We start from the raw sequence: 27,002 nt of genomic DNA, 5'->3' as shown, positions 1-27,002 counted from the left end.
CGTCGTTCTGAGAGTACGCTGAGCGAGTGCACCAGACCGTCAAGGGTTCAAGTTTCGCGCCACGACGATGAGATCATCAGGACGACTGCGCGTCCCGTTGTAGTGCTAGTGCTACGCTACTGAAAAAAGAAATGTTTTGGTCTAACAGAAGATGAACCGAAGTATACTTCGCCGCTGACGCCGGGTCCAACAAAAGGATCTCCCAAGGGTAACTCGCAATCCTCGCCGGCGACTGCAATATTCTGACGCGCCTGACACGCCTGACAAGTAAATCGTTTTTAACAAAGAGGAGGTCTCCCAGGCATGGATGGTCGGAAGGACACGAAGGATTACGTGAACAAGCATCGTCGCTCGTATACAGTTACAGCTGGAAGCGGGAACGTGCTCCCATGAACGGATTATCCGTGCCAGGGTTTGTGCGCGGGGGAGTCCGGCTTTGCAAAGGCGTATGCGCTGACGACAAGGCGACCATGGGAACAGGCGCCCAGCTGCGAGGTCATTCCAGTGGCGCCTCCCGTGGAACCTACCGCTTGAGTCAGAACTCTCTAAAGACAGACAACAACTCTCGGAGTGTCCCCGTCTTTCACGGTTGCAGCTGGAAACGCGGCGCCTGCGTGCATTACCGGATTAGGTCAATACCCGACCAAGGCTCGTTAAGCATCTCTTCCTGCGTTCGTGCGTGCCGGTGTTATGTTTTGGCTGCTCGTCGCCACCTTGACCCAAGGACGCGTTCCCGAACAAGGGTGCTCCTTGTTAGGAAATGCCACCTCATCTGCCGGCGTCTTATTCATTTCCGCGCTCAAACTTTCGTGATGGGCAAAATTAGCACTATATAATTTCGAAAGTAGTTAGTAATTTGAGTAGAAGTTACCTGAAAAAAAGTAGTTAAATTAAACTACTAATTACCTAAATCAAGTTGTAATTGAAAGCTACCAAGTTACTCGAAAAAGTAGTTAAACTACAGTAGTTTGAGTAGAGTAGTTGAACTACGTCCAAGTCTGCCTGTTGCAACCTTAGAATAGCAGCCCTTTACTCTTTTTAATAAGCAAACACTAGAGAGGAGGAGAGCCGAGAGGACACCGCCAATCATGGCGAGCAAAGGGAATTGTGGGAGGGGCTTCTGCTCTTCGATACGTGCAAAGGACTGTAACAAAAGTTTACAGTGCCATGAAAACAAAAAGACCAAGCGTGCAGAGAAATTCGCAGGACTCAAGTGTAGCAGGGACAGAGTAGAAAAAACTGGAGCTGCAATATTTACCCTTTAAATTTTCCTCGACAGCCCAGCAGAGACGACATGCTGGTCGTCAGCGCCTGGACAGTCACCTCCATGTACTGGGAGCGCATATAGTCTGAAACAAACACCCAACAAAAAATTAAATGTATGAACAATCTGCACATGCTGTTATTTCACTTCATTGGCAGCTTCAGAGAAAGCAAGCATGCACACCGTTTTCCAACCATGTCAACTGCTAGCCGAAACTTACTGCCGCCAGGATTAAGATATTGCTTGCGCTATAAAAACACAGTTACACACTACCCAGCTGGCACGCTGAAAATTCAAACATTGAAGAAACTAGCTCATAAAACTTCAATGTAAGAGCTACAACTTGTGCAGGCTTGAAAAAATTATTTTATTCTAAACCTTGGTGCACTGCAAGGCTGTGTACCTCAGCCAGTTTGGAACATCTGCAGTTTCATTTTTTTCAAGATATTATGCCTGAAAATTAATGTGACGATTATTAACTGGGTTAAAACTTTTTTAATCGACACCCGGCCCAAATATATATGAAGTATACTAGTGGGTTAATTTCTAACTTTCCATAATTGTTTTCGGCATCCTGAAGGCGTCGCTTCAGGGTCCAGTTATCATATTGGATCCACCTCACCCTCACAACTGCATCCACACTGAGATGTTTGGAAAGTTTCAGGCAGGACAATTAAAAGTCGGCAGATTCTCTTAAACACCGCTGTCACAAATATCGTCTTCTTTGTCATTTTGTTTTATTTAAGGGTGGTTCGGGGGGAGGGAGGGGGGGGGGGGTTCAATTGCAATCCTCGCGCACGTTTACCTGAGTACCAAAGGCATGAGCCCGGATGAGACTAGTGCCGGCCGAGCTTCAAACCAATGGGAGGAGGAAGACGAGAAGAAGGAAGTGGGACTTGGAGCGTTTTGGGTTGACCAACCACGAACCTGTGACAACCGCATAGGTCATTTAACACACGTCAGAAACCGCTCAAACACTGTGCCGAACTGCATTTTGAAGTCAGTCCCGCTTCCAACGTTGTATGAACAGGGGCATTAATCTCGTGGCATGCCTTGAAATTAATCAAAGTGACGCAAGCTGGGAACACACTGCTGCAGCTTCATTTGGGAATAACTGCGGTCCTCGGCTTGATCACATGACAATAGCAAAATGAAAAAAAAAGGCGAAAAAGAACAACTGCTCTTTCAAAATTCTAACAGAGAAATGTAAGACCAGTTAAATTCTAGAAAGTCAAGGGACCGAAGTTTGTCCTAACAGTACCATCCAGTCCACTTCCAGAACTTCAATACAAAAGATGGATATCTTCTTGAACCATTTTGACTGCAAAGGAATATTGGCTCTGCATGAACCGAATTCCAAGGAAGTTTAACTTCTGAAATGTAATGAAGTATAATTAATGTAATCAATTTATAGTTATACGACATCAGTACACTGCTAGACCAATAAGACATTTTTTAAAGCAACGGACTGAAAGTAGCATTAGGAATTCAATAAGTGCTCTGTTGACCTAGGCTACGCTTTCTCGGACCATACACAGAATGATTGGCAACATTTCATTATACTACGCACAGATCCAAACATAAGAACAGATAAAGCAAACCCAACTAGTTAAAAAAAAGAAAAATAATCAAGCTTAACGAGCAAACGTGTGCCGAGAAAATAGAGAGGTTTAGAATACCGGGCGCTACTTTACCGCGCGTTACGGACGGCAAAATAGCGAGGATTGCGGCGCAGAGTTTTAGAACTCTTCATGCTTTAAACGCAAGCATCTCGCGTTTAAAGCGCCACCAAGATGTCGCGACGGCTTTTATTTGGAAGTTAGAAAGTTATATCTTGAAAATTAAACGAGTTTTCCGTATAGAGTAACATTTTTAAAGGTGTTTTATACTCAATGCCACCTGTTTTGTTTTTGTCACTGCCAAGCTGCTCTGTTGTACTTATGATGCCCATACGGTCCACTACCCAGGCACGTTTACATGTCTGCCGCGATCGTAAGTACACGCGCTTCGATAGCGTTGAGCTGTGAATCCAGCGATCCGTGGCGTTTTCAATACGCTTCCAGCATACCGACCGCGGTCGCCAAGTAGAGACCACGCAGTTCCCGAGCGGGCGACGGCGCCGAAGACGCGATCAACGGAGATTTCGTGGGCGCCGTCTTTTGCGGTACGCACGCTATTTTCGAGAAATAACGGGCCCCAGAGCTCGAGTCCAAATTCTTGTTTGGGGTCTGCGCATGCACAAAAGCGACGACGTTATTCTGAAACTCCCTAATCTTCACTTCTCGTTCAACGCGTCTACTTGCAATGCAAACCCTGCTGGAAATGGGCGAAGTGAAATTAGGCCAAAATTCACATTGAACCAATGTGCAACTGTAGGTCCAGACACACTGAGCAATATGCATTTTTGAAACAAAAACCTATGTGCACCATTTGGTAATCCTTTAGGGAATTCACATTGGGCTGATGGCATTTATGAAACAAAAACCAATGAGCAGCAATTGGCAACAGGTACCCCGGTGCATATTGCATTGAGAGAATTTATGGGGCAAAAACCAATGAGCAGCGATTGGCAACAGATGCTCCTGCGCACATTGGGTTGATGGTATTTATGGGGAAAAAAGTAATGAGCGGCTATTGGCAACCGGCCCCCCTGTGCACATAGGATTGATTGTATTTATGGGGCGAAAACCAATAAGCGGCAATTGACGACAGACACCCCTGTGCACATTGGGTTGATGGCATTTAGGGGGCGAAAACCAATGGCGGTAATTGGCAACGGGTGCCCCGGTGCACATTGGTTTGATGGTACCCAGTCAACCAGCAACCGTCTATTAAACATCCGAGAGATGTGTTGTCCGGAAATTTGACATATCCAGTGGATATCTGCTATGATCCATCTAACACTGAAAGTATGTACTGTGCAGTGCAAAATGATTCCCCAGAAACTGTACCACTAACGCAACCTGGATGATGCAGCTGGACATTCAGGACCATTGTAGGATGTTCAGCCTGATCATGTGGATGTACTATGTGCATACCTCAGAAATATTACTCTCCCTGGTATAGGGACCAGCCCTATGCCAGAAGGCAACACACAATAGTACTGCCAGTGTCTAAGCAGCCTCCTTTTTATGCTAGCATATCGCCTGTGAAGTGCCCTACAGAAAAATTTAAACAGATATGGGTCCAATTCTTTACAAAACAAGAGCTCAGAGGGCAGATTTGCTGTATAGCCCGTGCATGCTCTCAATGTATACCCAAATGGCGCATTACAGGTGTATAATGTAGCAATCAGGCCCGCAGCAGACGTTCTCTATTTTGAAGTTTCTTTTTTTCACCATCAAGCTAAGAAGCTTTATCGCAGGATCAATGCAGATGACACTGACAAAAAGGCGACACTGCTGACACTGACTCTTTAATGAGGTGGACCCCGCCACATGCGAGAGAACTGTGAAATACTGAACAGAAACATTGTCACATGCTATGACGACGACCCTGAGGAATTTACTGAAGTCTAAGGCGAGGACATGTGCTCTAGTGACGAGGACACCAGAGTCCCATGACAGCTATAGCACCGACTGCATGGCAAAAGATGCCGCTGCAGTCTTGCAGCGTAACTTTGATTGTGAGTAGCGCACTAAATTTCTGTCCAGCCTGTCAGGCATGCACATCCATTCTGTAAAAAAAGTCGCAGTGCCAAACAAATTGCCATTAACTCTTTACTATTACTGTTAGACATACGAGCGGTGCTTGATGTTTTTAAAATAAAGTATAATATTTGAACAATGCTGCATACATAGCATAAAGTTTTCAAAATAAAGTATACTTACTGAACAATGCAGGATACTTTGCTTAAAAAAAATATTTCTGATAAACATAATAAAAAGCTCAGTGCATTCAAGGCCCACTTAAGGCAGTTCACATCACTCTCTTCTGTGGTGCAGAATGTTCCTGAAAAAACAACGAAAAATGTTATGTGAAAAATATGTGAGCAGTGGTTTACCATGCTTTGAAGCAAAACTAATAAAACAGTGAAGTTCAACGTGAAGTGACTCAAATATGCAAGAATTGGAACTGATGTAAATAAACCACAATTATTTTACGCCTTGTTTTTTAAAGCACATTCATGCTGGATGTGTGTACTGTATTGCCAACTTTTGTTTGTTAGATTTACATCAAATATCACAGTGTTCTTGAAATTCGTTTTCTATGCATTCTTTTTAATCCATAATAGGTACTATTATATAATTAAATTTTTCCTCTTAGAAAACACTCTAAAGAAAATGTTTCTATTTAAAATTATTCAATGCTGTTCACACCTGTAGTATTTGATATCAAATTAAACCAAAAGAGGTGTCACTAGCTCAGTGATGTGATTGGCCTAAGCATTTTGGAGCACCTCTTGGAGCAGCCAAAACAGTGTTTTGGAGCAGCAAAAGTGGCCTTTGGAGCCCTTGAACACGAATAGACCAGGAGATAAGTGTCTAAATTTGGTCGTAGTATCCCTTTAAAGGGAAATTTTTGTAGTAGAGTATGATTTAAACAAGAGCAGGAATGTCAATGAAGAAGTTTAGAAAGCACCATATCTGCAGCGACGTGGGGACGGCAACACCCGACGTCGCGCGACCAGCGTTTCAGCTCTCAAAGCAACTCCTGTCGCGCAAAAACGTGGTTTTGTTTCACAACATGACGGCATGTCTGGCATCCGGCACACTAGCGTCGGAGCGTCCGCACACGCCCGCGCCTATCGTTAAAAAAGTTTAAAAAAGAGGCGAGACGAGATTCGCGAGACAACGAGGCGCGAAACGGGAGACGGCGGCAAAAACATTGCAAGAGCGGATGGAGGCAGGGCACTTTGTGTCGGGCGGCCGCTTGCGCCACCTAGCTCATGCATGCTCAATTACGTTCTTAGTTTAGTTTCGGTTTTGAAAGGCGACCGAAATTAGTCATTGGGCGCAGGCTTGGCAAAGCTTACTCATATTTTGGCAAAATGTAGCAGGATGTAGCAGGGTTAGCCCATTGGCACTGTTTGGCGCAATTGGCGCAGCAATCACATCACTGCTGGTTTTAACATTTAAAGCATCAAAATACTCTCACATAGAAATTATGCTTTGAAGAAATCGCGCACCATACTCTACTGTTTTAGAAAAGTTAGAATTATGTGCTGACGTCGGCTTACCTTTTGAGATGACTGATGTCAGGCACGTGCGTGGCAAAGTTAATCCGTGACTAAGGTTTCTACCTTGAAGTCTTCACATTTATGGCAGCTCCGCACTGCATCTGATAAAAAAAAAGCAACAGACGCATGACACCAACAGTTCCATAAATCTGATTCCATGTGTGAAGCGATCTGCAGTACTTTTCCAGAGATTACTTACTTATGATGCACTCAGCAAGGTGAAGATTCCTGAATGTCAACTTTCCTTCACGTCCTCCCCACACAACTTTTTGCCCCAACTGGTCAGTCAGGAGCCGCTTTGTGATCCGTCTCGTACAGGAGGCATAACCAGATCCGGCAACTTTGCTGAGCTGTCGAACATAAAAAAAACATCCACATAGCAGCCGCTTAGTTCAACCATAACTAGGGATTGGATGTTTCTACTTATTTTTAGTAAAATTTGGCAGGTGTTTATCAGCATCTATATCTTCATTAAATTTGATATTAATAATTATACCTGCTCTTATTGAGGCACTTCCGACATTTAAACTGAGGAATTTTGACGTCTTTATCTTAATATGGCGATTGGATTCAAGATTAGACCACTAGGCACGGGCTCGGGCCAGCACGTTGGTTGGCCTGGTCCGGGCTCAGGCCGGCTGTAACTGGTCGTGGTGCCGAAGGAGGCCATCGTAGAAATCGGCGTCTCGATTATCTCAGCAACATCAACTCCAGAACCGCTAGACAAGTATTCATGAACGTAGGCCCACCTCAAGACAGAGGACGGCAGCGTCGTTAATCATGAGGTGAGCTTCAGGTTAAAATAGTGGCGTGATGTTTTTGCTTGTGGTGATAAATAGCGGCAAACCAAAAATAAAGGGACATTGAAGCGCTCTGTTAGGAATTTAAAATGGGGGACTCACAAACATTAACGCTAAACAATCTCAACCTAATTGATCATGAGGAACACAATAGCTGGGGAGCGCTAACATAGCGGCAATGATGTAGTGGGGAAGCTTACAGACATAGTAAACAATTATACACATACTGGGGAATGCCTGGCACATATTCAAGTATGAATACATGCTCACTAGATCTAAAAAATATTTTAGAAGATACAAACTGCAAATTAGTAGCCTTTCTTTCAAAACGCATTGCTGTATTTTAATCACAGTGCTGAAACCCATAAAAACACTTTTGACTACATTTATTTTAATAAAATGTTCTCAATATGTACATGACACCAGCAGTCATAACTTTGATTTAGTTTATCGCAAGTTATATTGCTTTGGCAGCAACGAAGACAAACTTTTTAAATGTGCAGTGAACCAGAATTAATAGAATATGATGAAGTTTCCGTATACCACTTCAAAATAACCAAAAACAACGCTTTTCAGATCAGTATGTTTTGCTATAAAAGGCTATAAAGCTATAGCCTTTATAGTATATTATAAAGCTTTTAGTCTTGCCACATCCAGTTGTGCATTGATGTGATTGGCCTAAGCCATCTTGGAGCACCTTTTGGAGCAGCCAAAACAGTGTTTTGGAGCAACAAAAGTGGCCTTTGGAGCAGCCAGAACAGTGTTTTGGGGCAGCAAACGAGGCTTTTGGAGCAGCCCAAACAGTGTTTCGGAGCAGCAAAAGTGGCTTTTGGAGCAGATATTCTTAGAAAAATTAAGTATTTGTTTTAATTGTTGGACACACGAAGGCAACTTTGTGATATATTGTGACAGAACTCGCTGTTTGTGTTTTACTGCTGAGACATCCCACAAGTGTACAGTGTTATAGGCGTTGCCGAGCCATTCCGAAAGGAACGCTTGTCACCGTTTAACTGGTTCCCGACGTGCCAGATTTTCGTCCAAAGTAAGCAAACGCAAAACAATGAATGGCAAGCGTCCTGTCTGGCGCCTTTGTCATGCAGTCATGTTCACATGCACGTGAGGGCAACTTCGTTGTGTGAGTGGAGACAATGGCTGTTTAATTGAAACCGAAACAATGCCACTCTCCTCCGTCGCCAACTGGTTCCCAAAATAAAGTGCAAAATGTAACTGTCCAGTATACAAAAAAAAAAAAAAGCAGTCGAGCGGCTTGTGCTTGCCAGGCCGGCAGGCGATGTACAAGCTGTACACACAGAAAAAAAGAACCTAAGCGCATCGATGCATGACATCGCGAGCCAGGGTCAAAACGTTTTTGGAGCGCTTTTGTGCAACGACCAAACTCGAGGCAAATAAGCGCGCTGTGCGGGTTCAACGTGCAGACATTGCTTTCTTTGCTTTAGCTCACTTCTCTTCACCAACTTTCTTTCGCGGCAAATTTTTCACGTACCAGGCTCCTCTTGAAAGGAAGTCCACCGAGAGGAACCTAGGTAATCAGTATTTCGACAAGCAGTCTTTGAGTTAGAGGGCTTCTTGTAGTAGAGTATGATTTAAAGAAGGCTAGGAATGTCGAAGAACAAGTTTAGAAACCGCCATATCTGCAGCGACGTGGGGACGGCAGCACTCGACGTCGCGCGACCACGGTGACTGTGGTCGCGCCGGCGATTCAGCTCACTAAGTAACTCTCGTCGCCAAAAAACACGGTTTTGTTTCACAGCATGACGGCACTGGCACCCGGCACACTAGCGTCGCGGCACCCGCACACGCCCGCGTCTATCGTTAAAAAAAAAATTAAAAAAAGACGCGAGACGAGGGCAGGAGCAACGTTGGGCATGAGGGCACGAAACGAGAGACGGCGGCAAGGAGGTTAAGACGGCGGGAAACAATATGCGAGACCGGATAGACGATTGATGCAGGGTACTTTGTGTCGGGCGGCCGCTTATGCCACCTAGCTGACGCATGCGCAATTACGGTTCTCAGTTTAGTTTCGGTTTTGAAAGGCGACCGAAATTGCTCCTTCGGCGCAGGCTTGGCGCAGATTACCTGTATTTTGGCAAAATGTAGCAGGATGTAGCAGGGTTAGCCCCTTGGCGCAGTTTGGCGCAGCAATCACATCACTGAGTTGTGCAGTTTGAAGGTCTGCCTTTGTGCAGTTTGAAGGTCTGCCAGTTACAATTCGCCAAGGGCCATCTATGTTGAAGATCATTACCGCACCTTAGTTGATGAACATTGATTCCCTCTTCTATTTGAGAACTTTCTTGTGTGAAGTCTTGTTGAGCCACATGCCATTACCAATGCACACAAAGAAGACAAACTTCAGTTCATCTTTGAAGCAGCACTATGTACAGGAAATTTACCAGCGCAATATAACCTGTACTGGAATTTAAAACAGGGTCCTATTTGTCAATGGCATGCCTCAAAACTAATTTTGTTGATGAAAAAAAATTGTAGCAATATTTACGCGGCAAAACACAATTTGAGTTTGGCACAAAACAACCGGTGTAACTAGCAGTTATCCTTCTTACCTTATAATTGCCGGAGTTAACGATTTAAATGATTTGACAAAATCCTCATCCTCCAATTCTTCTTCATCTCCTCTCTCTCTCTTTACCCCCCCCCCCCCCACACACACACACACATCTCTTCTCCAAATAGACACAGACCGCGCCACGCCTTGACACATATAATTCATTCTAAGCTTAAGCTTATCAGCACAGAAAAAACGATAAAACACATAAACTTTACCTAGTTTCTGAGCATATGAAAACAAACACACGGCACCCCATCAATGAAGTTCCTGGTACTTGTGGCGGTATAACTAAAGAAAATCTCAAATTTAAAATACGTCTTATGAATTGCTTCGCAAGCGCGAAAATGAAATGACGATTACCTATTTCATACAAGCTTCCTCCAGCCCTCCCGGGCAGGCACTCATCTCGTCGGAGGAAATTTTCGGTACTAGCACCCACTTGCTGTCACTGGGTTTCCGCGTCACTCGGCGATCCTGAAACGACCGGCGCCGAGAGTTACTCTCACATATTGAGCTTAAAGCTGCAACTTTTAGCTTAAAGGAGATGGTCACTAGACTGGGCCTAACGCCGTAGGCAGACTAGAACTTACCAAAACAGCTTTAGGATCCGCGCCCTGAAGAAGTCCGATTCCGTTTCGTCGCACCAGCTTGACGGGCAGAAATTCTCCACATCAGAAATTGAGATGATATGTGGCTCATGGTCGTCCTCAAGACGTACGCTTGCATAATCGTTCGTAAAATTCGGGTAGCTCGAGTCTCTCGACTCTGCAACGTGCTTCAGGCGGTTAGACTTCCCGCGAACGTTGCTTCGGCCGCTTCGGTTCATCCACGTGCTTCCACAGCTGCCACGCTTCCTTGGCCTCCGGCTGGAACGTTCGGTTTATCACGTCGGACTTCCTGACGCAGGGGATGTATCACGTGACTATATTACTTCGTATTTTAACCCTTGTTTTTGTTTGCTGAAGTAAAACAAATAGTTAAAAGATTGATTGATTTATCTTAATATAGCAAAACATTTGCATAATTTGCACTTTGAAAACTTATTTTGACCCCACTGCTCACTCCAATGACTCCAGCTCACACTATATTGTCACGTGGTGTAACCCGCAAGCCCGCAAGTCCCGCAAGGGTGACTCGGACTGATGAACTTAAGAAAATAATAAACGTTTCTAAAAATTATAGTATTAATTAATTGTAAAATTTAAATACTAACTATACATTAAACTTATAACGAATAATTTTTTTTTGTTTGTCATTTTAAGTAGAAACTTGCATTTGCTGCGGGATGACGTCGGCGCGAATTCTAAAATTTCAATTTGAGACATGTAGGGTGTCGCGCTGTGCGACCATGAACCCCAAAAAAAAAATATTTGGAGCCAAGAAGTATACCCAGCTTGCCAAGGACAACAGTCCTGAGACGAAGTTGTGTCCTGAAAAATGCTACAACAGGTCAGGGACCCGAACCGACGACGCCGACAGCATTTTCTGTAAGCTCGGTTGTCTCGGAGCACGGTGAGACAAAAAGTCCCCGTGAACTAAGTAGTACCAATGAAATCGGAGGCGGTCGCAGTGCTGGTCCAGTTAGTGGAGACACAAGTGATAAAATTGTGAAAGGCGACGGGATATTTGAAGACAATTTCCTGTCCAAGTTTCCGAAACGGCTACTGCCAAAGACGAATGTAACAAGTCAGACGTACCCTGTTTCGGCTGACCTTAATTCTAATTGGACACAGGTTGAAGGGCTTTTGAATCTTGAAAACTTAATTGCTGGAGTGTACACTCTTCCCGGCACCAAGGAAAAGTACAGCATTGGGAAGCCAGAACGAAACTAAAGGCTCAAACGGCCAAAAAGCGCGTAAATTTTCTTTCAAAAAGGAACTTCCTTGCTCAACTACGAAGTGGAAAGCGCTGCCTGACACTTATGGCGCATTCACACTGGAAGCGGATCCGCGTTCGCGAAGCGGTCGCGGATGCGGTTCGCGAGCGACCCCGTTCAGACACACCGAGAGGCGGTTGGCGGTTTCTCGGCGATCACGCGTGATCTTTTGAGACTTGCGTTTGGCAACCCTGTTTTACAATCCAAAGCCAAACTTTTGCTATATTGGCACTCGGAATATTTTTCTCCCCGGGATGTTCGCGCGCATCACGAGTTCAGGAAGCGAAAAAAAAAAAAAGCATGGACCCGCCAAACTCGCCTGTAATTCCCTCGACTTCGCCCACAAGCAAAGCCCAGCTAGGCGCGCCTTGCTGACTCAGAACAGGAAGCCCCCGACCTTTTCTTCGAAGTGGACCCTTCCCGCATGAATAGCTGACCTTGTTTTCGGGATGGAGGGCCAGTTTTCCCCCTCGTTGTTCGCTCTTACCATTTTCGAAGTTGTGGGCTGTGGGCTGGGGGGCTATGTTGCGCTTTTTGCTCTCCCAGGAGACTAGGGAGAGGGAACTGACGTCAACGACACAGCAAACGCAGATTGGGTGTTGATTTCGTTTTCTTCTGTCAACATCCAATCTGCGTTTGCTCTAGTCATTGACGTCACTTCCCTCTTCCAAGTCTCCTGGGAGTGCAAAAAGCGCAACATAGCACCCCTGGACCGTGGTGCGGGGGAATGTGTTCGGTGCTAGCCGGTCGTGGCTTCGTTGGTGGCGGACTCTCCTCTCGTCACTCGCTCGTCGATCGAGTCTACTGTTTGTTTGACATTAAGCTCAAATAAACGCCGTATGGATTACCTCTGCATTGTCTGGTACGTACACTTTATTCCTTGAGTAGGTTCCCTTTAATTATTCTATTAGTAGCAAACGTTACAGGTCGAGCTAGCGCAGGTACCCTGCCCCCTCCGCGGTAGTGCGTTGGCTACGCAATCAAGCTCACGACGTCTCTATCGGCCTTCGTGGTAGTCATGCACGGTGTCGAAAGCTTTCAATAGTTCATGCGACTATACTAGTGGGTAGAAAAGCTGACATTTCGGTCGATCAGGAGCGGGTTCCGACGTTCTACGGGCAGAGATTAACAAAGCAGCGAGCTTGGGCTTGTGGCACCCGGAATAATAAGCAAACTCTTACCCGAACCAAATCACCGGTGCGAAGCGCGTTAAATTTACGAGTCAATTCTTTTCGCGGCGGATTCAAGTCACAGACGTGAATATGAAGTTTCTCTGTTGATTTGTCGAAAGCTAAGACTACATCGCTAGGACTACAGCGCCTTGGACGCCTCACCAGCGACAGGTGCCATCTTGTTTCGAAAGTCACTGACGTCACGTCAGCGTCTCGTTGTGATTGGTTGCCGCTTTGCGGTTCGTGAAAGCGGTTGGGAGAAATCGGTCCCGAAGCGGTTGGCAAAAACGCGCTCCAACCGCTCGATCCTAGCCGCTTTGCGGTTGAGAACGCGCGGATCCGCTTTGCGAACGCGGATCCGCTTCCAGTGTGAACGCGCCATTACTCTGCGTGAAACAAGGTGCAATCATAATTTAGGGAAGGTCATCCTTATTTCGTGTGTGTGTGTGCATTTTATGTGCTTTTTTTATGACGTCCATGGTTTTAATAATTATTCGATGTTATTCGGCACTACCGGCTTTTCTTTTCTGTTAATAAAAAGCATGTTCGCAATAGAATGTGCACGTGATCTGCCGCCCCGGAACGGGCGCGTAGCCTCTGCTGGGGCTCAAACAGGATACGTTCACATGGCAAAATGGAAGCCTGAAGTATCGCACTTTTTCGCCAACTCCGCCAAAGTTATAAAGTTCTGACGTCAAATGTCGGAGAGCTTTGGGCCAATCGTGGAAGATGATAATATGATTTTTGAGTCAGTGTTATTCTGTTTTTGACCCTGTTTTACTCTGACTTACTCAATTCTGGAGCGAAATTTATACAAAAACGAGAAGGTTCCACTCCGGAACCAGGTGGAACTGAATAAAACGGAGCAAAGTCGAATGTGAATACATAATCCAGTTGGTGCAATCGTTTACGCTATTACTGTTACTGAGACATCCTGGAAAACAAGAGGACAGAATACACCGCTAAAACTGCAGAGTTCCGATGATACCTGAATTTCGTGGTTTGCCTATATATAATTATTCATGAATCTTGTGCATACTATGTGCACACACAATGTTGCCGTTCCCCATAGTCTTTTTTTTTTAATGTTTTACTGGCAGCCGCATGTTTTATAATACGAAAGAGTACAATACATAAGTAATCAGGAAATTCTAAAACACGTGCCAAAAAGAGTTCATCTTCACTTTATTTACTGAAAGTTTGGTTTAATTAGTGTCTATATGGCCCAACTCAAGTTATATAGCTAAAAAGAAAATGTTCATTTGGCAGAGAACCCTCCTCCCAAACCTTCCATTTGGTGGGGCCTCCTCTCCCCCCTCCCCCTCATAAAGCATTTTGTCATGGGCGAATCAAAATCCTGGCTGTGTGCCTGCCATCGGCTATGTTTGCGGAAAAAAAGTATTTTCCTGTGCTGAAAACATAAAACTTTAGTATATAACACCTTTAATTTCTCCACTAAGCATACTGTTTAACCTGATAGATGCCCACTTAATAGATTTCATGTTCTCTATGATCCTCATCTTAAATGGTCCAATAGAAATTCCCAGTCGACCATTAAAAGTTCCCGATTTGAAATGCATTTCATTTGACCAATGAAGCTTTCAGTTTAACCAGTACAACGTTTTATTGATCCTATTGAAGGACCATTAGGCACTTGTATTGGACCGTAACATATTCGTGTTGTTCCCATAGAATTTTCTACGTGTCCCATAAAAGTTCCTAATGGTACAAGAGAAGTCTTTATTGGTACGATATAACTTTTTATCGGCCCAGTAGAAATGCCCATTGGTACGATGAAATCCTATTGATCCCATAAAAATCTCTACTGGTCCCATAGAAACTTTTTGCTAGTGCTGATTTGGCAATTGAGCATTGTCACTGCCATACTGCACCGAGTTCGCTTCTCTGCAGTGCATGGCTCATTGCTATCTCCCGCACAATGGCTCTGCCACATAGCGCCACTGGCTGGAATGAGCGGCAATGAGCAAACTGATTGTCGTGCACATTGGCGCAATTGGCATCGTGGCGCTTGCCCCCTAAAGTTGACTTTCCCTCGACCTATTCTTTTGCCTTCACCCGTGCTGCGGCTTCTCAGCAGCATTTCCAGTTGCACCAATGTGCAAAACATCGGATATTCTCATCGGCGCCAATTGCACATTCATGCTCATAGGTTTTGGCTGTGCATTTCAATTGGAAAAGGCCTGCCATTTCCAGCAGGGAACACAGGAGCATGCTTACCAACTGCGTTGAGTTGCTCGTTCTGTCGCGTGGTCGGTCTTCCGCGCACTTCTTGAACATAATTATCACATGTGGAAAGTTCACAGATCGATAAACTTGATTGAATTAGCACGTTTCCATGTCTAAAGGCATTTCCATCCCGCGACACACATGTACCCAACACCCAACGGCATAACGCACGACAAACTCAACGGTAGTAAAACCACGCCGGAAAAAGGAAAAAACGAAGAGCTGGTGTCGCTACCGATGGGGCGTCGAAGACGCGATCATTACAATACGAAACCGAAACCAGTAAGAAAATACCGAAACCGAAACTGACCAAATCGCGATAGAAGGGTGCCGTAAATATGTCTTTAGAAACTTAAGAATAAAAGAGGGTAAATACAGTTACTATTATAAGCACAGGAAATAAATGAGTAAATCACAGCTAGCACCGACACGCTATTTGTTTCGGATGCAATGCAGTAGGGAGTAGATTTATTTGTTTGTATTTTTTTGTGTGGATTACTTTTAATTTAAACTCAGCTTACCGTATTTTATTAGTAAACTTATTTTACCGCACCATGCTCCTAAGTTTTATTTGGAGCATGGTCCTAAAATTCCTCCAGAAAAGCAAGCATTGCAATAGGGTATTTTCCTCTAAATTCTGACTGTATCTGAGTGTTTGATTCTAGCATTAATTTCGAGCTACAAAACTCTTTGAATATTCATAACACCATTGATGTGTAACGATGGTGTGTTATGAGCTGGGCTGAAACCATTTTTGCCATCCAAAAATTTTGAAAAGAAGCGTAACATTGTCGCATAATTAACTTGACTAATGTACTTTTATACATGCCACAATTCTAGTGTGGACACATTCTTTGGACCTGGAACAGATATTTGCATCATACAGCCCAGGCTACATAACACATGCATCAAACGGGCTGGTGTATTTCTGACAGGGACTATTTTTACCTCAGTTAGATATCTGATAAATATACATCAGCTTCGTTCAAAAACAACTTTCCAAAAGCGCAGAAACATGTTCCCATTGACCCGAATCTCCCTTGTTGCGTCCATTATACATTTACATCGTTCTGACAGACATACGTCTAATTACTTCCTATTGCTCAAATATGCATGCACAATTGGCCTAGACATTCCTGTTTGACCAACAAAACAATTGGTTTGACTGATAAAAATTCCTCATGGTCCGATAACGTCCCTATGGAAGCAGTCCAACCTCCCATAGGACCAAACGCTATGCCGATTGGCATTCCTATTCCTCTTTTATTTTCATGTGTATTGAATTTAAACAAAATGACAGCTGAGAGTTAATTAATCAGCCTAGTGTGTGTTTCGTCTTGTGCTTACTGGTCTTAGTTCTGTGGACACTTGGAATTAGGTTTCTGTGAGGTTGTGTGAGTGTTGGTTTAAATTTTTGCGCGGTATTAGGTCAACAATAGCTACTTATAAATGTCTTGAAAAATGTTCTAAGCAACACTTTGTATTTGTAATATTAAACAGCAGGTGCTTCCCAAAATGAGGCGCGAACCCCAGGGGTGTCATGACTGATCTAGCGGAGTGTCGCAAAACAACTGCTGGCTTGTATCATTTTTTTTTCAATGGATTGTAAATTTGTTAGCTGTTAATTACCTGTATTACCTGAGCAGCTAAATTTCAGAGACAATTTCAATATGTTTCTGCTTAATCACTGAGATGGTAAGACTTGTGGTCTAGCCAAATGCGAATGGAGGAGGGGGCGGGTCGTGGCAGGATATATTTTATATTTTAGTGGATTGCGCGCGTAGGGAAGTTTGGGAGCAGATGTTGTATATTGAGTTATTGTGTCTATCGCTGTGTTATTTTGATCGCCTGAGACAATGTGCTAGTTGAGAATAGGAATAATTGATTATGATTTCATAGAAGGGTTAATGAATGGTTAATAAATATGAGAAGTTATTGTATTGCAATTTTGAACCTGACTTTATTTGAGGAGAATGTATTCTGAATAGCAGGCAATCTGCATTCATGATTATCTTCACCTTTCCTTTATCGAATTTCCCCGTTGTGGATCAGCTGATGTCTATTGGGTGTCTTATGGTAGAACTCACCTGAGTCTCCATGGATAACCTCAGAAGAACGGATATTGCATTCTTAATAATAATACACATTTACATGGGTAATCAGTACATTTATAAACTAAAAAAAATGGATATTGCCTGGGTAACGATAAAACTCGTTGGAATTTGAAATGAGTAAACTCAAAAGATTGGATACTGAGCCGGTAACGAGTAAACTCATTGCAATTTGTAATGAGTAAACTCAAAATAATGGATATTGTGTTCTTACTTATAACACTCATTAAAATGTGAAATGAGTAAACTCTACAGAATTGATAGTGATTGGGTAACGATAAACCGCACTTGAGTTTGTAATGAGTAAATTCAAAAGAATAGATATTGAGTGAGTAATGATAACTCTCATTTGAATGTGTAGTGAGTAAATTCAAAATAATAAATATCCATTTTCTGATGATAAAACTAATTTAACGTTGAGTTTCTTTTGAGTTTCATTTGACTCTATGAAAATACATTAGAAGCTCAATTGAAACTCGTTTTTCATTTTTGTAAGGGTGCAGTCCTCTCCCGCCACCTATACCTCCTTCGAGTCCTGGAGATCAAAACAAGGACCTTCTCCCCAGGAGGGTCGCGCATCGATCCCAACCATATTTATAATAATCAGATGCCTTCTAATCTTGTAGTCGCCTTCGTCAAGAGCGAAGCATTTCAGGGAGCTCGTGAACACGACCCCCTCAAATTTCAACTCTTCCATCTGAAAATTGCCCTCCTGGGTTTCGGCGGCTCACTACAGATGGAGCATTTTAATTTTAGTCAAGACCTTCATAGGAAGGTGTAAATTATCAGCCCAGATGCGCCACTTCGCGACACCGCTACACCTCGCAGCCGGGTCCGATGTTCCACCTGGCGCCAGATGCGCCATTCTGATGCGCCACCTCGCGGCAGTGTGCAAACACAGGCGTCACGTGACCACATGACGTCACAAGGTCAAACGATGGCGCCAGTTCGCTATTGTCAACGTTACTAGATTACCTCAGTTGTGGAACTCCCGCGGAGGAGGGTACCCCCCTCACTCACTCCAATCCGCCAAGCGTCGATCGAAGGGCCATCTCTATTTTCGTTTCATAACTATGCGTTCCGAAGAGCCCAGCTGAAGGGCTAAATGGCGATCACAACGCCGCCATTTATCCTGGTTATCCTGCAGCGGTCACTGAAGGAACTGTACGTAACATCTATTTTAGCTTCGATCGGCCATTTCGGAGCCGAAACATATTCGCGTCTCCAGCTCGACGCTCGCCCTCCCGCTGCGGAAACGGGAAGCGCTCTAGTGAGGGTCCCCCGATTCTCGTGTTCGGCGGGCACGGCGGAACTGCTCGCGATCATGCCTCGCGATATGTTATTTCCGAATGCAAAGAACACTCTTCAGTCTCCCAACGTAGTGCTGCAGCCGGTATGGGAGTGTGTCTTACTGGCGAGTTTTAGTATTGCGTATTGAAGCAAACGCAAGCGGTGTGCGTTTGCTTTAGAGTTCCGTTCCCCACGTTGTGCGTGCGCCTCATCGCCATGCGCCATCCAACACCGCACTTTTGAACTCCGTGCACGCGAAGTGTGGAACATGCAAAGCTAACACAAACACACAGCGCTTCCGTTCGCTGGTATACGCAATACTAAAACTCACTACTGTTTCACCGGCTTCCAACGCCAACGAAACGTGCTGCAGTGAGCAGACGTGCAAGCAGGTAGGCATCCCTTCGAACTGGAAAGGCTGAGATTGGCAAAACGACCGAGAGTAACTAAAAGAGAGTATCTAAATGTTATAAAAAAAAATTAATAGCTAAAAAACAAATTTGTTTTTCGGCATTTGGTTTGCAAGGTTATTGGCGACGATTTTGGACGTTTTGCCGGTTGTCAAAAGTTGCTACTTTGGTAGCAAAATATACTTTACCGACAATCAATGTAATTTTACTCGGATTTCTCACATTAGCTAGAATCTATTAATTGATTTTAGACTATTTATATTTTATTACTTGGTAACTAAAAATGCTGCAGTGGCACCAGTCATGATATTTAGCAAAATTTTGATTGTCATATTTGTTCGCGTGTTTGAAATTAGATCATAAGCAACAAATTATATTAGAGCCTAAAAAATTGCGTATTTGAATATCGTAATTTTATATTATTAATATTAATGCAAATCGCGGCAATGTATGTCCCCAATTAACGCCAAGATCACGAAAATACGCCATTGAACCTTAACAGTTTTTGCAGAAAGGTATAACTTTTTTTTTTAGCTTATGAAAAAATCTTACTTCGTTATCAAGATAGACAAACAGTCAAACGCTGGATGTAATATAAAGTCCTATGCGTCGCGCGTTGCTATAAAACACATACACACAATTCAGCTGTCTGACTCGTATTCCGTCTTTGGGGTGTTGCAATGAGAACAGCGTTTATTAATTTATACGTCTTGTGGACATATTGTAAAAATTTGAATTATTCTCTTTTTCTTGTGCTGGGAATAATGTTAAAACAATGAATCATCAAAATAACCTAAAAATCGTTAAAAAGTCCGCAATTTATTATTTCCAATCAGAATTATCTGAGCGAGAAAAGGCCGCGAGGACGCACAATTATCAGCACTGATTTTTTCAACAACGACAACAGCTACACATATCAGCCTGGATCGAACACGTAAGTCACGAAATAAAGCTTTCGCCAACAACTCGTCAAATTAAATAATTACGGTGTGAGACACGTCTTGAGTTATGAAAGAATCCGAAATAAAGACCTATATCGAGAAATTAAATCCAAAATAAAGCTTAGTTTCGGTTTCGCTCCAGAATTAAAACGCGCATCCTGGCGTAAATATTACGCTAAACGCCGTTCTTGTTTTCAGGGTAAAGAGGTAACTTGCGCTCATAACACCCTAGCTGCCTAGTATTACCAGGAATAATTTGTGTTGCTCAGTGAAGCCAGCACACTAGACAGGCTCAACAGCGGCACGCATCTCCAACTCTTACTATAACCGCCATTTTGGAAAATGAGTGGCGCCACCTTTAGTTAGTTGGAGTCGCGAACACAGTGGTAAAGGTACAGGGATGCCACCCCGGTGTCCCCAGCCAGGGCGCTGGGCGCGCCCCGAATTTTCCCGAAGATGAGCCTAGGTCGGGACGTACTACCTGAAATCGCCGCTGAGGCATGGTTGTATGAAAACAATATTAATTGTACTGCAAAACCTCGCAAACTAAAGATTTTAGAAAACATCACGCGCCCCCCATTTTGTACTAAACTCCAATAAAAGTTACTACAAAAATAGTTTTTTTCCTGTTTTTTTTTTTTTTTTTACGTTTCTAGTAACGTTGCAGCGTACGTCTCCTGATTCAGTTACCAAAGCAGCCGTCTGGCGGCGCGTCGAGCGACGCTTGGCGAGTCGTGGTGAGTGAGGGGGGGTACTGTTCGTGTATGCGGCGCCTATGAGCAGTTTCGTAACTGAGCTAATCTAATAACGTTGGCTATAGTGCGCCGACTCAGGCGTCATGTGACCACGAGAATAAAGCGATGACGTCACGATGGTCAACCGATGACCGCCATCAATGGCAGCATTGACAATTATCGATGATGTCCCACCAATCAACCTATGGATTGATTGGTGGGACGACCATGTACACCTTTCTTCCTACTACTCTATACCAGATAGGTCAAGCGGCGAAACAAACTAACAAAATGTAAGATATTTAATCCAAGCCGCCGTTGTCTAAAAGCCAGTGCGAAAGACCAACCTTGTGCTCTTTGGGTTAGTGCTATAATGATGGTCAAACGTATGCACAGTAACGACGATGAAGGGATATTAAATCATCATTATATTAATTATTTGATAAACCTTTTCTTGCCATAAGGTCATATACGGGCGCCTGCCTGAAATAATATTTCATGGTTTTATGTACTACTCCAACTGCGTATGCAAAAATACTTTGCAGGTGAAAGATCTGCTCGACAAGTACCCCAATGACAAGTGCATTATCTTTGACGGGTTGGACATGGATGCCATTGGAGACGACACCGGAGCTTACGTCACCTGCTCCGTTAGAGCAGGGAACTACACCTATGAATTTCGGAGGTTCGAGCTGCTCACAATTGTGTACGAAGAAATGGTAAAAAGATACGGCGAACCGTTTCCAGCCAGCGAAATAACCGAACAGCGAAATTGGCCACCACTAGAAACAATACTTGGTTCTCCAGGAAAGAAAAAACAAAAGTGAATGCTTGTGCAGCCGTGAGCTGAAACCATAACAGCGGTGCGCGCAGATGTTTGATTGGACAGAAAGTGCATTATTGATATTCATCTTTATATGTCGTTGAGATTTGCGGGCACTGGCAATATAAACAATGCCTATGGAGAGGCGGGCTCTGCATTTGGCCTACCTGAGGAGTATTTGAATGTGCCGCTGCCCCGCCCCCTCCATTTCACGATCCGTTATTGTTTTAGGATAAATATATTATACAGTACATGATTCTTATGGAGCCATATTAAATTCACCATGACATACAGGCTAGAAATCATGATTACATTTCTACTACTTGTGTGCAGGACTGAGAGACCTCTAAGCTTCTTTATCCGTGTACAAACAGTAAGTAAATGTGACAGCTGCACAAGTGTTGCTACAAAAAAATGTTTTCTTGCGGAGCTGTGTTTTTATGTGATGCCCGGAAGGGATGCTGAAGCGGAATGTTGATTTCAGAAAACAACGCTTAAGTGCTGGGCGGGGCGCTACGAACCGAAAGCATCGTTGATAAAGCGACATTTCCAACGGATTGTCGTATTTTTGAGAAAGAAGAGCGCGCTTGAACAAGGCCAAAAACCCCGTGACGTCACGATTCACGTTTCCTTCTCTTCTTGCTTTGACTCCGCACGCACACGAAGAGGAAAGAACGAAAGGCCGTTTTCTCTGCTCCTCCTCAACAATTCTGTATTTAACGCGACGTCGCGATTCTCGCTCAATCGCATCCTTATGTTACAAACATACGTCCACCCGTTGGAGATATTGCTTTATGAGCGGTGTTTTGGTGTTTGTGTCGCCCCGTTAAACACTCCTGCTACCTTATTTTGCGGAACCCAAATTTGGGTTCAGCATCTCTTTAAAGAAATGCCGAACTGAAATTTGGATTACACAGAATAAGGCCGCAGAATCGTTGAATGGGACGCTGCGAACTCGAAACAATCACTTGTACATCGTTATCTCGAGCGGATCTTCGTATTTTTGGAAAAGAATACGCGATAAAGCGAGAAATGCGACGTCACAATATCTTCGAACTTTTTGAGAAAGGAAAAGCGGCTCGCTTCTCGCCTCATCGCTTCGGCTCAGCTGCTCGAGGGACGAAGCGAAGAGGAGAGGGAATTAGGATCGTGACACGACATGTCTCGTCGGCCTCGTCGGCCGTGCTCAATCGCGCACTTGTTTTCCTAAGATACGGCCAAGCCTTCGTGATATCGCTGTATGAGTTTTCGGGTTTTGCAAGGTCCCGCCTATCGCTCCAGTCCTGTTTTGTGAGCTCTAAATTTCGGTTCAGTATCCTTTTAAACAGCGTTTCTGACGGTGTACAAGTTGTGACAAACTCTACGTACAGTTGCCGGCAAGCCGGCTCCTATATGTCCGCGGTCAATTTGGCAGGACCGTGTCCGTCCGCAAGCTGCTTACGATCCTAGATCGTAAGTAGATCAACAATTTTAAGCTGCGGAAAGTGGTCCCAGCGGCAGCATCCTCAAAACATACTTCAAATTTGTGTCACGAGCTCCCGCTAGCAAACCGGAGCTCTTGCGCACGATGTACTAAAAGTCTGTTCAATAAACTCAAGGCCAGCTATATGTATTTATAACGCATAGGCTAACTACGGCAGTGGTACAATGGTCATGTGCCACGTCATTGACAAAGGACTAGGCCTGATCTACGGGCCATTACTTCCGAAAAGTAGCGCGAAAGGGACAAGGACAAAACAGAAGTACAACACAGGACAAGCGCTGACTAACAACTTATTTTTTTATTGGAATGTGTAGGTGGCACTATGTTAACTCAGGCATTGGGCGCGCCATGAATTTTGCACTTTTTTGTTTCGTTTCACACTCCACGTGCTAATTAACGAGATCCAAAAAATAAATCTCACTGTTCGTTAGAGTCAGGGAAGGTTGGGTCACGCAAGATGGTTTATTTGATGTTATGTAATAGTTTTTTTTTCATCTCTCTACACGTTTACTTTTGGTGTTTAAATAATACGCTTGTGTTGAAAAACCGCAGACCGCACCCGCAATCTCAACAATTCATGGCTAAATGCGTGAATTCAAAGAGCTTAGGTGTTCTCTTAGTCGGATGTTCAGGCATCGCCCCGTTTGCCCAATGTAGAAGCGACCACACGAGAAAAGAATCATGCAGACCCTGTCTTTTACACCGGTGACAAATTTGATGCGACGCTTCAAGTTGCAACTGTTACAATCAGCTGGTTTTCTTTTTTTATATTTTCGCTTTTGTGTCGGTTTACCACGGAGCATAATCAGCTTTGTTTTTTGCAGACAGAAGAAACCACGTTAACTCTGCATCTAGATGCTACCTCTTTAAGTCCATGTAACTTGGGGTGAATATATGTAATGATCGCAACCTTTTTCTTTTCCTTTTTCAACTGTTCATCTCGAGCTGAATCGGCCTTAGCGTTTTTTTACTACTTTGTCACAAGCTGTGGAAATGACAGAGTCTGGAAGCCCTGTTGCTCCGATCATTTCAATCTGGAAGTTGAAGTTAATCTTTATTTTGTGAATACACGACTTGATTAATTCGGATCTTAAACAAGAAAAGGCTATGCCTTTCTTCACTAGGTTTTGAACGTGCTGACTGAGAGTGTAGAAAACGTATTGCGGATCTGAGGTGGTACGACCAGCATATGTGTTCTTTTTCTAATTCTACATGGAGATAAAAAAAACTGGATATGGTTGTCTTTTGGGGTCTCATTCGTAAACCGAAAACCCAGACCTAGTTCATTGAATGCTTTTAATAATCCATCTAACGTTGTTTTTGTTGTTTATTATGGGGAGAGGGGGTGGGGGGAATCGGAGCTTTCAATAAAAGCCAAAAAATTGTCGACGTGTCTGAAAACCTTTTTTTGTGTTATTTTTCAATTTTAACTCTAAAGCCCTGCCGATCTTACCGAGAAAATTGTTGCTTAATACGGGTACCACCCGCTATCGTATAAAGATCCTGACTTTTGTAAGAACACATTATCCTGCCACCTCATAAAGGTGGACGTGAACCCTTTCTCGTGCGGGCGCTCCTACATTGGGAAAACGGTTCGATGACTGAACATCCGACTCGAAAAGCAACCAAAGCTCCTTTAAAGGGACTGCATACTCGAATTAAGCAATGCACTGTCGGGATTCCGGCTGCGGACCGCGGTTCTCTAACACCACCATATTGTTTAAGCACCAAGACTAAACGTGCAGAAAATGAAAAAACCTATTATATATAAAAAAGAAGACCATTTTGCGTGAGCCAACCCTCACTGACTCTAACGAACAGTGAGACTTATTATCTGGGCCTTGGTAGTAGTAGTAATAGTAATCTTTATTGGCTGAGGAGAGCTGTGGAACCGCGGAAAGCCGACAGCCCGTACTATGGAGACCCGCGGTGCCACATGTAGTGGTGATGATTATGAGATGATCTGTACAAAGGGAGTATGATGACGCATAGATGACAGGGAGGTGCCGACGATTTTGAATTGGAGCCTGCGGGCGTCAGTGCGGGCTGATGTTGCGGGTGGTCTTCCGTCCAGCTGGCAGAAACGTCTTGGCAAGCTCTCCAGGGCGGTTACCGTAGCCTTTACCATGCGTTGGGGCTGGGGAAGCCCCGGCGGCCTGGTAGTCGTGAAAACGACATGCACGATTAGGACGACCTGTTCTTCTGAAGGGCCACGCGAGCCTTCGAGGTTCGGTGGCGGTTCAGCCGAGCAGTTCAACGAGTTAAGGCGACTGTGGTATCTGGAGTAACAGGCCGATGGGGTTCTTCGCTGGCACATCTTTATTGCAGGACTACCGGAGTACGACACATAGTCACGGGCGTGAGAGAGCGGCAGGATAGCAGCGGGTGGTGCAAACGGTGCGCTGGCTCAGATAGATATGGCGCCCCGGAACAGTGGCGCGAGACGCACGAGCGCGCGCTAGCTGTTGCCCGCTTATTGTGTCACCCATACAACACTCCCCCACACTTAGTTCAGCACAGTAATACCATTCGACGGCGTTCCAGTGCAATACTCACAAAGTAACACGATATGACAATTTAACAAAACACGAGAATAATTGAAGTTCTGGAAAGTACAAAGTACAGACATACTAAATACAAAATAATTACAGTTCTGAAAAACACAAAGTCCTCGTCTTTTTCTCTTCCTTCTCAAGGCGAAAACCTATTAGGCGCACGCCGTTGCCGTTCGGGATACCGGCGCTGAATTTCTTGCGGCTGGGCTGGGGAACGACCGGAGACTGGAGTTGATCCCATGTCTTGTCCCTCTACCACCGGTGACCCAACTGGAGGCAGCTCGTTCACGAGTCCCCCTTGCCCTGGGGTTGGCGATGATGGCAGGACACTCGGTATCAGCAAACCACCTTCCTCCTCCTTTGGGGTAGACCTCTCCCGCAACCGCAGGTGGTCTTGGTGTCGCCGCCACACGAAGGTCCCCCGCGGTGTGGTCACGCGAAGCCTGTAGGAGACCGGTCCGGATCTAGCCATGACGACTCCGTGCAACCACCTCTCACCCGGCCGGAAGTTCTTGACGTACACCTTATCACCCGGCACGAAGTGTCGGTGTTTGCCACTGTGCTTCACCTGTAGCACGTCCTGCTTGCGGTGAACAGTTTCCTCTGCAGAGGGTCGCAGTCTGTCGAGACGGGTAGTGAGCCGCCGCCCAAGCAGCAACTCCGCAGGACTCTGAAGGGTTGTGGCGTGCGGTGTGTTTCTGTAAGCTAACAAGAAACTTGCTAGTCGACGGGACAGAGGCCGGCCCGGCATCTCTTTTCGTAAGGCCTCTTTCAGGGTGCGGATGAAACGCTCAGCCAGCCCATTACTTGATGGATGGTAGGGGGCGGTCCTGACGTGCCTCACACCGTTCTCTCGCAAGAAAATCTGAAATTCTTGGGAACAAAATTGGGGGCCATTGTCACTGACAACAACATCTGGCAGACCGAAATGACTAAACAGCTCCCTCAGCTTTTCAATAGTTGCTTCGGCCGATGTGCTGTTCATCACAAAAACCTCGGGCCACTTGGAGTGGGAGTCGACGCTCACCAGAAAATGGCGGCCCTGGAAAGGTCCCGCAAAATCCAAGTGCAGCCTTTGCCACGGACGAGTTGGCCAGGACCACGGATGCAGCGGGGCTGGACCTGGAAGACTCTGCTGCTGTTGGCAGGTATCACACGACCTGACGCGATATTCAATATCCGCATCGACCTCCGGCCACCATACATAGCTGCGTGCCAGTTCTTTCATCCTTACGATTCCAGGATGCCCTTCATGCAGCTCGTCCAGTACGCGTTCGCGCAGTCCCTTCGGGTTCACAACCCTCATTCCCCACAAAAGGCAATTCTGGTGCCACGTCAGCTCGCTTCTTCTTGCAGAGTAACGCTTCAGACAATCTTCTACTTTTGCGGGCCACGCACCGGCAAGGAACCTTGCCACTTGACAGAGCACTTTATCTTTTGCTGTAAATTGTGCGATCTCTTGGCTGCTTACCGGAAAAGACTGCAGGCGGAGACTGAGAAACGCCGCGACGTCATCCTCGTAGTCTTCATCCT

The 27,002-nt window shown here is 44.8% G+C and overlaps 1 protein-coding gene and 1 long non-coding RNA gene across 2 annotated transcripts in view; one reads left to right on the top strand and one right to left on the bottom strand.

Moving 5' to 3' along the window:
- Nucleotides 1-21,202, top strand: part of LOC121046894 — a 38,965-nt gene extending 17,763 nt beyond the window's left edge. Inside the window, exon 3 of the long non-coding RNA XR_006078489.1 lies at nucleotides 21,154-21,202. This is a non-coding gene — a long non-coding RNA (uncharacterized LOC121046894). The remainder of the gene's footprint in view (nucleotides 1-21,153) is intronic.
- A 3,992-nt stretch (nucleotides 21,203-25,194) lies between these two features.
- Nucleotides 25,195-26,227, bottom strand: LOC115310433. Its single transcript, XM_029968821.4, has one exon. The coding sequence runs from the start codon at nucleotides 26,218-26,220 to the stop codon at nucleotides 25,606-25,608; it is 615 nt and encodes a 204-aa protein (XP_029824681.4). The 5' UTR covers nucleotides 26,221-26,227; the 3' UTR covers nucleotides 25,195-25,605.
- Nucleotides 26,228-27,002: the final 775 nt, after the last annotated feature.

The sequence above is a fragment of the Ixodes scapularis genome, unplaced genomic scaffold (assembly GCF_016920785.2).
Source record: "Ixodes scapularis isolate PalLabHiFi unplaced genomic scaffold, ASM1692078v2 PGA_scaffold6__148_contigs__length_123643588, whole genome shotgun sequence".
Taxonomy (NCBI): Eukaryota; Metazoa; Arthropoda; class Arachnida; order Ixodida; family Ixodidae; genus Ixodes; species Ixodes scapularis.
This window is presented reverse-complemented; position numbering and strand designations above follow the sequence as displayed.